This window comes from Colossoma macropomum, unplaced genomic scaffold (assembly GCF_904425465.1).
Source record: "Colossoma macropomum unplaced genomic scaffold, Colossoma_macropomum, whole genome shotgun sequence".
Lineage (NCBI taxonomy): Eukaryota > Metazoa > Chordata > Actinopteri > Characiformes > Serrasalmidae > Colossoma > Colossoma macropomum.
Window position 1 is genome coordinate 2,870,369 of NW_023494800.1, and position 12,054 is coordinate 2,882,422.

Below are 12,054 nucleotides of genomic sequence, written 5' to 3' on the forward strand. Positions count from 1 at the left end.
CTGAATAATAGGCCTGCAGTGTAAAGGATTAAGCTCTATATAACCCAGTGAAACTCTGTTTGTTGATCTAAATGTTTCTAACATGTTTCTTTAGATGCCCTCACCTGCCTGCACTGGCATGGCTGTCCCAGTGCCAAAGCCCAGAGCCAGGTACCCGCAGAACTTTCGAAATTCCTCCATTGACAGGTGAGCTAGCGTCCGGAATAACACGTCATCATTACTTTTCCAAGCAATGCAGTTATTAGTCATCTGTAAAACTCTTTGTTCCGATGTATTTGAAATGTGTACCTTTTCACTGCCATCACTGTAGTAACGTCTCACTTGATGGATCAGAGATAAACAGCAGAAAGCCTGAAGTCAACAGTCAAGGTACGTCATGAGACTCGTTCACCATGATAACAGAACTAAGGCAAATGTTTGCGTAAATAACATAAAAGACAGCATTAAAGTGATCAATAGCAATTTTAATAATAAGCATAAATATCAGAATTAAAATCAAATTTAGACAAAAATCTAATTCCCACAGGTCCCTCCCCTCAAATGAAGTTGACCAGCTAAGACATGTTTGGTGTCTAAAGTTTAATTCTTTAGTTTTAGCACTGGAGGCTAATGTAGCTAAGAAGTAACTAATACTTATGTACAAACTCGTTAGTTTTCTGCATGCTAACGATCACGAGTAATCAACAAACCAATTACTCATTACATAACCACAAACTCAACTGGTACAATAATAATAAATAATAAATTCACCAATTGATTTGTGTTGTCTGAAACCAAATTTAGCCTAAAATATGATTCCCATGAAAACTGGTCACAGACGTGTTTTGATGTGATTTTTGGGGCAGGCGATTTTCAGACAGCCACAACAAAAACACACCTGCTGCAAACAATGTGGAAAATCTATCAATGAACGTTTGAGGAAATCTCTCAAATATATAATATCTGCTTCCTAACTGCCTCAAACGAGCAATAACTTCCAAAGATGAGATGCTATGAATTTCGCAAACTTTCACAAACTAGATCTCACTCTGAAAGCCAAGATTACTGCTTGTTAGCTAGCAGCAGGTTTGAAGGGTTTTTTAGTGAAGGAAATGGTTCTATTTAGAACCATGGGTTCTGTATAGAACCATTTCATGCTTAAACAGTTCTTTGCATGGTGAAATTGTTGTTCAGATTGATGGAGAATGTGTTGTAGATGGTTCTATATAGAACCTTTTTGAGAAGGGTTCTGTATAGCACCAAAAAGGGTTGTTCTACTGTTACAAACTTGTCATCATGACAATAGTAGAACGCTTTTTGATCCTATAGAGAACCATTTTCAAAAAGGGTTATTCTACTATTGTCATGATGTCAAGCTTGTAACAGTAGAAGAATCCTGTTTGGTGCTATATAGAACCCTTGTCAAAATGGTTCTATATAGAAACATTTCATGCTTAAATGGTTCTTTGCATGGTGAAAATGTTCTTCACATTGATAGAGAATGTGCTGTATATGGTTCTATATAGAACCATTTCATGCTTAAATGGTTCTTTGCATGGTGAAAATGTTCTTCACATTGATAGAGAATGTGCTGTATATGGTTCTATATAGAACCATTTCATGCTTAAATGGTCCTTTGCATGGTGAAATTGTTCTTCACATTGATGGAGAATGTGTTGTAGATGAACAGGGTTGTCTGTAGTGCCAAATAAGGTTCTTCTACTGTTACAAGCTTGACATCATGACAGTAGTAGAACACTTTTTGATGCTATATACAACCCTTTTCAAAAAGGTTCAATATAGAACCATATACAACACATTCTCCGTCAATCTGAAGAACCATTTCACCATGCAAAGAACCCTTTAAGGATGCAAATGATTCTGTAGCTAGCTAGCATTCAGCTTGATACACAAGGTTGTTTTATTCTAATGTAGGCTGTTTGCTTTTTTATTGTTTTACTTTATTTATTTATTTTTTGCAACAAAATAATTGTACACACATATATATATATATATATATATATATATATATATATATATATATATATATATATATATATACACTTTATTTTGTCTGTACTTTACTCCTGTTTGGGGCAAGTGTGTGATGACTGAGTACTGAGTATGATATATATATATATATATATATATATACTATCTACAACATGTTTATAGGTAACAGTGAGTCATACAGTGTCAGAAACCACAGAATCCAGTCTGTTAGAGAGTGTGTGATGATTTAGGCCTGCGGTTAGCATTGTGCTAACTGATAGGCCGTAAGTCTCCATTACTAGCGACTAGCCTCCAGCGCTAAGACTAAAGAAGGAAACTTAAGACACCAAACATGTCTCGACTGATCCTCTACCTGTCCACGGTTAAAAAATATGATATGGTTCTTCAAGGGTTTTGGGGCAAAGGAAATGGCTCTATTTAGAACCTTCAGTTCTATATAGAACCATTTCATGCTTATGGTTCTTTGCATGGTGAAATGGCTCTTCAGATTGATGGAGACCCTACGGAGGGCCTAAAAGGGGTCTACATAGCACCAAATAGGGTTCTTCTACTATTGTTATGATGTCAAGTTTGTAACAGTAGAACAACCCTTTTTGGTGCTATACAGAACCCTTTTCAAAAAGGTTCTATATAGAACCATTTCATGCTTAAACGGTTTTTTGCATGGTGAAATTGTTGTTCAGATTGATGGAGAATGTGTTGTAGATGGTTCTATGTAGAACCTTTTTGAAAAGGGTTCTGTATAGCACCAAAAAGGGTTGTTCTACTGTTACAAACTTGACACCATGACAATAGAGAACGCTTTTTGATCCTGTAGAGAACCATTTTCAAAAAGGTTCAGTATAGAACCATATACAACACATTCTCCATCGAGCTGAAGAACTATTTCACCATGCAAAGAACCCTTTAAAGACTGTTGATTCTGTGTACAGCTCATGGTTATAAATAGACACTGCTTTTACTAAAGAACCCTTGAAGAACCATTGTTTTTAAGTGTGTAAAAACGAGTAAAAGGAGGAATTTTCTTTTCATCAGTCTTTTTTTTTTGTCTGAGGTTTTAATTGTTGCGGTGGATTTACACAGCAGATCTCATGCTGAGTGGCGTCATGCAAACGGCTAATAAAAGCTCAGGGAATGTCAAGAGAAGCTGAAAAACCACTCGCAGTGTTTACACACAGATCAGCCTCAACTGTTCTGAGCCAACAAAAGCGCTGGCTATATTTACATTACAAGGAAGTTCGCAACATTTTCAGCTTCTGTAATGACAGGGATTCGGTTTACATTCAACAGCAGCACGTCACGCTGTTTCTGTGAATGAGGATTTTCCAGATTTTCCAGAGGTGACTGGCATGCGGCGTGTGCTGTTATTATACACTGCGTCCTAATGAAGGCTTAAAGGGAACCCTGACTGTTACCAGCTTAAAACAGTGTATAATACTATTAATTTATGAAGTGTAAACTAAATGGAAAAGTTTAGTTTATAATACGTAAGACAAACAGGTCAAATTCCTCTGCTGATACGTCATGATGTCATGTGGCTGCTCTGGACTCAGTCCGGTGGAAAATGAGACAATCAGAAAAGTTTCAGTCTTGTGTAATGTGGTGACATCACGCTGTGGATGAATGGAAAAGCTGAATTATAAATAGTAAAATTACATATTTATCTCAGTGGACCAGCAAACGTTTGATGTCGCAACGCAAATGGCAGCCTAGAAGAGAGATTTGGTCTGTTTTTAATAAGATATTTATACAATCTAATAATAAATTATTAAATAATATAATAAAAGTCTGTTTTCCACAGATTTTGAACATATTATACTAATAATAGCTCATTTTTAATAATGACTGCTCTCAACTATTACAAATTCATACAGGTTTTCCATTTATGAGGCTATGTAGAAATAATGTCAGTTACATATACTGTGTTAAGCTCTTACATTAAACATACTCAGTGAGTACTGAAAGTGTGTTTACATGCACTTAAACCACATTTTGTAAGTAATTAAGTGTGTTCACAGGCACTTGTGTAATCAGATAATGGAAAACTCTACATGAGTCAGGCAGTGATTGGATTTCCGCTTTACAACCAGCGAATAAACTCACATTGAGTCAATTTAGCAGAAGATATCTAGACGATGATGCCTGGAAGAGATATTTTGTCTGTTTTTAATAACAGATATTTATACAATATAATAAATGATTAAATAATGTAACAAAAAACATTCTGTTTCCCACAGATTTGAAATATACTTTGGTTCGGATGGCAAGAAATAACAATATTCATAATAATTATTTTTAATAATGAATGCTCTCGCCTATTACAATTTCACATCGTTTTTCCATTTATGAGACTATTTTGCTGTGACCTGAACTGGCCATTGTTTATTCAAAATATGCCAAAACTGTGACAGCAAAACAGGCACTGATTACTTAAACTACTCAAAAATAATTTTAAATAAAAACTAATCATTTTATATAAAACAATAGATTACATTAGCTACAAATAACCGTTAAACCTCTTTAAATGTCCCCAGGAGATACATCCTTTAAACCTGCCTATTAGCTTGAACCAGCCGCCCGGCATCTTTTCTTTTGGTGGCAGAACCTCTGATCCAGCGCATATTACTTTGAAGTGCATGCTGGGGACTGTAGTGCAGCTCATGGTGAACCAAGCTAATATTAATGAAACATTAAAATAATTTTGCTGGATAGGATTTTGCTCTGGGCCTGATTTGGCCCACGGGCCTTGTGTTTGACACATGGGCTCTAGACGATGAAGAATATTCAAATTCTTCATTTCATTAAGCATGTATTTGGTTTCGTCGCTTCAAAAGTGTTGTCGTGTGGAAAAAAAAGGTACTAAACTGTCACTGGGGCAGTTCCCCTCCTGTCACTGGGGTGGAACCCTCAAGGCTCCATCTCAATACCTTTAGTCAGGGAACATAACTGAACCATAATCCACTGAAATGATATGTTCTAAGCTGTACTGACTCCACACACCCCGTCTCGTCTCCAGGCTTTTATTTTACTGTTCTGTTTTAAAACATTCGGTTATGAAAAGGTACAAATACAAACTTTTCACCTGGAAAAACTTATTTAAGGTTCACAATCAGACCTTAAAACCACTGTTGAACCTTTGAGGGAACATTTACACTGTTTGTACCTTGATGAACGAAAAATGTACCTGAACAGAACCTTTATTTCTAACAGTGTTCTGTGTTAAACGCTGCTGTTTCTGGGACAGGACTCTGTTTTCACACATGCACAGTCTGAGAGAAATGAAAGAAATCAGAGTGAGGGTACAGAGAAACCCCATAACTGAGCTCTAATCCAGCCTCTTTATTGGATGTCTTGAAATCCGATAGCGGCCTTAATCCGATCTAAAATCGAACTATTCTGTTTACATGACTTGAATAATTAAACTGCTGAACTCTGATAACAGTTGTTTAATTGGTGCATGTAAACACACTCACTGTAAAACTGACTCATACAAGCTCAAATATATGTTATTGTCTTTTAAGGCTTCAGATATCAGTGTTTGATCTAGAACGGCCAAAACACGTTCATGTACTCCAGCGTTAGCTTAGCGTTACCATACTCCTAGAAATCCTGTATGAGATGGCTCTTCAAGGGTTCTTTAGTAAAGATAATGGTTCTACACTGAACCATGAACACTCTAAGAACCCTTTGTATGATTAAAAAGAGCTCTTCACATCATGAAAGGGGTCTTCAGATTGATGGAGAATGTGCTGTAGATTGTTCTAGATAGAATCTTTCTATATGGCACCAAAAAGGGTTCTTCTGTTCTTATCATTTTAAGCTTGTTACAATAAAAGAACCCATTTTGGTGCTGCACAGAACCCTTTTTTAAAAAAACGGTTCTATATACAAGCCATTTGTTTCTTCCACCTGGTTCAGTAACAACATCTTTATTTTGGATGAGATCTTTGGCACCCATGGACTTTATTCCTTTCCAGAGTTATGTACCCTCTTCTCTATTCCTGGTACCTCCAATTTTCGCTCTGCACTACGTGCGTAAGGGGATGCCTGGAACGCTCGGTTAAGGAACCGTTCCTTACTGGATCATCTGTGTACTCATGAACCTTCCTGAGGCTTAGTCTCACATTTGTATGACCTGTTTACTCGGTTTAAGAATTCTCCTTTGGGTGCAGTGGAGGTCTGGAACAGAGGCACACATTTAAGATGTCCCCAAATTGGGACGTGGTGTGGCGTAACATTTCTGTGTCTTCTAAGAATTTGTCTCATCGGTTAATTCCCTTTAAATTAGCTCACAGGATGTTCGTCACTCCCTGCTGTGCTTTTTTGATGAAGCTTTCGGGTGACAAAAACTGTGACAGGTCTCAGCTGGGTTTAGTTGGAGATTATACAACAGTTCTGGCCACGCAAGCTGATTGGTTGAGAAGCGTTCTAACGTTTTTCACAAACACTATCACTCCGCTGAGACGCTGTTGCTAAGCGACGACTTTGACAGCTGTAGGAGACGCTCAAGACATTTGAACATTTTTACTTCTTACTTTGCCACAAACAGAAAATGGACACTTTCAAGATCACACTTGACCGACAGCCGATTTGGTCAGTCTCTGAAGATGAGACGACACTAAATTCCCAAACTGTCATCACCACTGAGCAGCTTTTCAGTCGGCAGCTGTGACAGAAGAACAGCTAAACAACCTGGAATCAGCCAGAAATGAACCCAACACCATTCTCCAAACGTGTAGTCTGATCTTCAGAGTCTGACCAAATCAGACTGAGCCATAAAACTGCCGCAATAAAAACAAAAAAGCTGCTCAGTGGTGATGACAGTTTGGGAATTTAGTGTGAGGAGGTGGAGAGCAAACTGCCGGCTGTGCAGCGAGTGGGCGGAGCTCGTTACTCTGACGTAGCAACAAGCTGCTTGTTAAGGAACTATAATTTGGTGAAGGAACTGCGAACATTAAAACATATTAAACGCCGCGTTCACGGCCCAGTTTATTAATTTATTACTTTATTTATTTAACTGTTGTATTAAAGCAGTAGAACACTCGAGGAGTGTAACATCACGGCTGTGATGATCTACGGCGACCAAATCACAGCCGTGATGTTATTTCACGAACACACTCTGCTTAATTATGTTCATATGTTTTGGTCATGTTCAGTTGTGTGGCTTTATGGCTGCAGGTCACACAAATCTTGTCTGGCTATTTATCTGTCAACACTCCTCTGTCCCCAGCTTTACTTTTGCTTCTTGATGACTCTAATTTGATGCTTAGTGTTTGACAGAGAAAGGTTATGATGGCAGCCTTAACTGCGGCTGAGAAATCAGTCCTAAAGGTTGGTCTGAACACAAACTTTCTTTATCTCAGTTATGGTGTGGATATTTTCTGGACATTCGTGTTCTGGAGCGAGCGACAGGCAGATTTTATGATGCCAAGGCAGCAACGATTCCTTTTATGTTAAGACTCTGATGACTGACATCCTGCTTGTGTTGGACACTTTTCTATACATTTTATATATATATATATATATACACACATAAAATTCTTTTTTTTAGCCCCCCTCTGGTCCTTTTTCCTTTTGTTCTATTGGTGGAATGTTAATTGTGTGTTAAATATGGAAATATATAAATCTTTAAAAAGTTAAATCAATAAAAAGTTATGTAGAACCATCTACAGCACATTCTCCATCAATCTGAAGAACCATTTCACCATGCAAAGAACCATTTAATCATGCAAAAGGTTCTTTCAGTGTTTATGGTTCTATATAGAACCATTTTCTTAACTAAAGAACCAATGAGGAACCGTCTTTTTTAAGAGTATAACTGCTGCGGTGTAGCAGCTCCTGAGTGAGTGTGCCTCTGATGTGGCCTGTGCAGGAATGACAGTAGGCCGGAGGTATTTGAGGTATGTTATCGTGAGGATAGCTGAGGGAATGTTCTGTATTCAGGCCTGATCTGATAACAGGGTGAAAGGAAAAGCTCAGTGTCTTCCAGGTAAACAGAAGAATGCTGTTGTTCTTTTTTTCCCAGCAGAAGCCGACAGCGGCCTGAACGGCGGTAATGAAGACTCCACAGCGTCTGTTGGGGGCGAAGTAAAGTTCTTCCGGCCGCCGCCCCTCTTCACCTCGGCGTCTGGAGAGGGAGAGACATTGGCTCTGTCGGAGTGGACGAAGGAGTCGAACTCAGATTCTTCGAGTGATGAAAGTCCCCCAGCTCCAGTTTCTTCACAAGCAGAAAAGCATCCCGTCCAGCTCAGCGACCAACAGCAAAACAAGTGGGTCCAGCTCGGTTCTCTCAGACAGCTACACCGCAAAAACACAGTTAGAGTTCAGTGCAGCTCTAACAGAAACAATACATTCTGATTCTTTATCATTTACAGCTCAGCTCACTTTAAACCCACAGACTATGTTTGATTTACAGTGTAGGCAGTTTTTATGATGCATCATCTGTAAACTGTATTTATAACATGACTCATAACCCTTAAATTCATACTTTGGGTTGCTACAGTGACCCGTGATGGGAGAGTGACCTCACTCTCCCATCTCTCCACCACCATTTTGTAAAATTACAGAAGAGAGCAATTATTTTTATTATTTTATTATAGTTTTTCTATTATAATTTTATAATTTTAAACATATAATAATAGTAATGAAAATAAAAAGATGAGTTTTTAAAAATTTTTTCTATTATTTTATCATTTACACATAATAATAATCATAATAATAAGAAGAAAAAGAATTTGTATTTTTTATTCAAAAAACATAAACATAAAACATAAAATAAATAAAATAATAATATTAAATAAGATTTTATTTTTTTCTCAGTAAAATGTTTTACTATCATGGCAGCTTGTATCCTATTTGTTATTATTTTGTTTATCATTAAAATTATTTTAGAAAGGCACTAATAATAATAATATTTTGTGATCATTTTGTCAATAAAATGTTTTGACAGTCAGCTGTGAGTAACAGGTCAGAAAGGTTTTGAGTGATTGGAGAGAGGCCTGTGCGTTTAAGGGTTAACATGGCTAATGATTGAAGAAATACTCCAGTGCTGTCTAACCTCATCTGTCTCAGCTGTTTCTGCAGTGTGTACTTGACTACCACAGACAGTAAGATGGTCCTTTCCTCTGTTCTCTGTCGGTGGGCAGATGCTGAATGAGTGAACACTGTAAATATGAGACTCCAGCTGATCCACTCTAACAGTGCGGTTATACAACTTTACACCACTGAAACAGCTCAGTGAAGAATGCAGCTCTGCTTACTTTCGCTTTCACTGGGAGTTTCCTCTGTGAGGCTCCACCCACATCACTGCACTGATAACTAATCACTATAAACTCTTTCTGCTGGAAAACTAGTCCCATCCCTGAAAGAACCAGTTACACATTTACAGTAGTAGTGGGCAGTGTGGCCAAAAATATGTAACGTACGTTTATTGGTACAGTATATGTTTGTTTTCAAATAAAATAATCTATTTCCTTAGCTTGACCCTCGGGGCTCTGAGGTCATTCTCTCTATTTGTGCATATCTTCTTAAACTCTGCTTTAAAGGCTCTTCATATAACATGATCCTCATATGTTTCATATCTAAATGCTCTGTTATCTTCATCACTACTTTCCAAAACCGCTGCAGCAGCTTCAGCAGCTGTAAACGTTCTGCACGCCATTTCACATGAGTCTCCGATGTGGACTGAATGAAGAATGAAGGGTTTCTGGTGTGATGGTCAGTCCTGAGTGGTTTCCCGAGTGTCCATTGGTCAGTTTCACACAGAATGTAGACGGACACGCGAATCCACCAGTTCCACACGGTGAGAGGCAGATGACGTGTATCTCAGCCCCTCTTCATAGGCTCATAACTCTGGATGTGAGTCTTGTATGATCTCGTGATAAGATGGAATGGAAAGGGCGACTCTACAGATTCAGGAAGTGTTTGAACCGGATTTCTGTGCTGGATCATCACAAAGATACAGAGATAGAAACATCCAGTTTGACAACCCAGAGGGTTAAAAATGGATTATGATTCTAGGATGTCCCTTTATGTTTTAAGTAGAAACATTTTTAACGACCAAAGTAAATGGGAAATATTTTTGTTGTGCAAAATGGTAAAAATATAACTGAAGAATAGATAAATCTGTCAGTATTGCTTTCCAACACAGCAAAAGCTGTGCTAAATGTTGCATCAGAGAACTTGTAGAGAGGAGAATTTCCACTCTGTAATGTCTTCTGGGTTTCTCAAACACTAGAGGGCGCTCCAGAGCGAGTCCAAAATGAATGGGTTAAGTTGGAGCATTTGAGCAAAATCATAGTTTATAAATGCTTAAACATTTTTAATGTAAAAGAATACAATCATTTCCTGAACACAGAGCAGCATAAAACATTTTAACACTGCTGTTATATTTTTAAGAGCTTTTAAACTCGAGTTATAGTAGTTTGAAATGGCACCTCATGTACGTCTATGACGTCTGTGAGCACAAACAGCCAATGAGCTGCTGCGCTCGCCAACCAATCAGCACTCAGTAGCAAGAATGCTAACCAATCAGCACTCAGTAGCAGTAAACCTAGCATTGTACTGCCCAAAACCCGTTTGCTGTAGAAAAAAGGAAGTTTTCTTTGCTTTTTTAGGGAAAAACGTCATGTTTTTAATATAACGGGGGAAATAGGAAGTGGCCAGACTCCTCATAAACCAGCTCTGGTTGTATCACATCTGAATTTCTACAAGGCTGAAGGTTTGCTTATTACTCGGCAGCTTTTTGTTCCCCCTTAAATAGAGTAGCAGTTACATTCTGGCACCTTTACAGATGCCTCAAATTAGCTGCTGCGCCATTTAAGGTAGAACTGGAAATTAAAGGCAATTTCAGTTTTGTCAGATTCTCAAGCAGTTTGTCTCATACGTGTCTCCTTTACACTCACCCCCTGACCATCACACACTGCTGGTGCACAGCTTGTTTTCATTGTGCTGGTGTCTATGCTAGGCTAATGCTAACCCAAAAAGACCAGCTGTTCCTTTATGTCCGCTGCCTCGAAAACAAAGTGGACTACTTCAGATGAAATGGACTAGACAGTGGGAGATGATCGAGGGTCTGCTGCATTTTCATTTTCATGAGAGACTTGACTGAAACATCCCTGACTCAGACGCTCAGCTAAATGGTATGACGTTAGTGTGGTTTGCACTGTTTATACACTGTTATCTGTGCTTATTTGTGGCGTAATGATATAACGGTTATGGCAAAACTCACACATGAGGAAGAATCTCAACCTCTGCTAATTTACAGCTTCATTTACAAACATCTTTAACTGAAGACTTTCACGTAAATATCTACTGACGGAATTCAGCATCTGCCCATTGACTTCCATTATAATAAGTGAGCACAGATTCCGAAGGGTTTCTGTTCTTTTCTAGATTCATGCTGAACTGACTGTCTGTGGTAAATGACTGTACACTATAGATACAGCAGACAGCTTGTAAAATGATTAGGTTGAAATGCTGTAGTATTGCTTAAAAATCCTGTCTAAAGTTGACTGATTAACTGTTGTATTTATTTTCAGTGTGTCTCCAGTGCCAAACGCTCCAGTGCACAACACTATACAGACCAAACCTGCTAAAACCAAGAAACCACGGTAAGAAAACTGCAGAGGACTTTGATCATTGTTGTTTTCCTGCACTGTTTTAAAGTAATTATATAATAACGTAACTATGTAGTTATTCAAGTAATTAATTACATTAACAGCTGGAATTTAGGTTCACATTTAGTTCACATTACCAGGCTGAAAAGGCACAAATCTGATTTTTTGCCCTAATGTGACTCAGATCTGATGTTTTCAGGGCTGTGTGGACACAAATCTGATCTTTTCAAATCCGACCTGAGTCACTTTCATATGTGGTCCTAGATCAGATACGTATCCGATTTGTGGCCATGTGACCTTAATGTGACGCTCAGATCGGAATTCATGTGCTTTTTTTCCACTGTGCCTGACCATCATTCAGCGTTACCATGGCAGCAGCGCCGAACAGAAGTTAAAGCCAGTAAACGGTGGAAAAGCAGCTCATCTCACCTTTTTCTCCTTCGTC

The 12,054-nt window shown here is 38.2% G+C and overlaps 1 protein-coding gene across 2 annotated transcripts in view; it reads left to right on the forward strand.

Annotated features, from left to right (window-relative positions):
• The window catches only part of LOC118819943 (arf-GAP with Rho-GAP domain, ANK repeat and PH domain-containing protein 1), a 50,568-nt gene that overhangs the window by 2,245 nt on the left and 36,269 nt on the right, over positions 1 to 12,054 (forward strand). Inside the window, exons 2-5 of one of the 2 annotated variants that reach the window (XM_036587962.1) lie at positions 95 to 186; positions 311 to 369; positions 8,018 to 8,261; positions 11,532 to 11,603. In XM_036587962.1, the coding sequence (XP_036443855.1) occupies positions 95 to 186; positions 311 to 369; positions 8,018 to 8,261; positions 11,532 to 11,603 (467 nt within the window). The remainder of the gene's footprint in view (positions 1 to 94; positions 187 to 310; positions 370 to 8,017; positions 8,262 to 11,531; positions 11,604 to 12,054) is intronic. The other variant, XM_036587963.1, reaches the window with a different exon arrangement.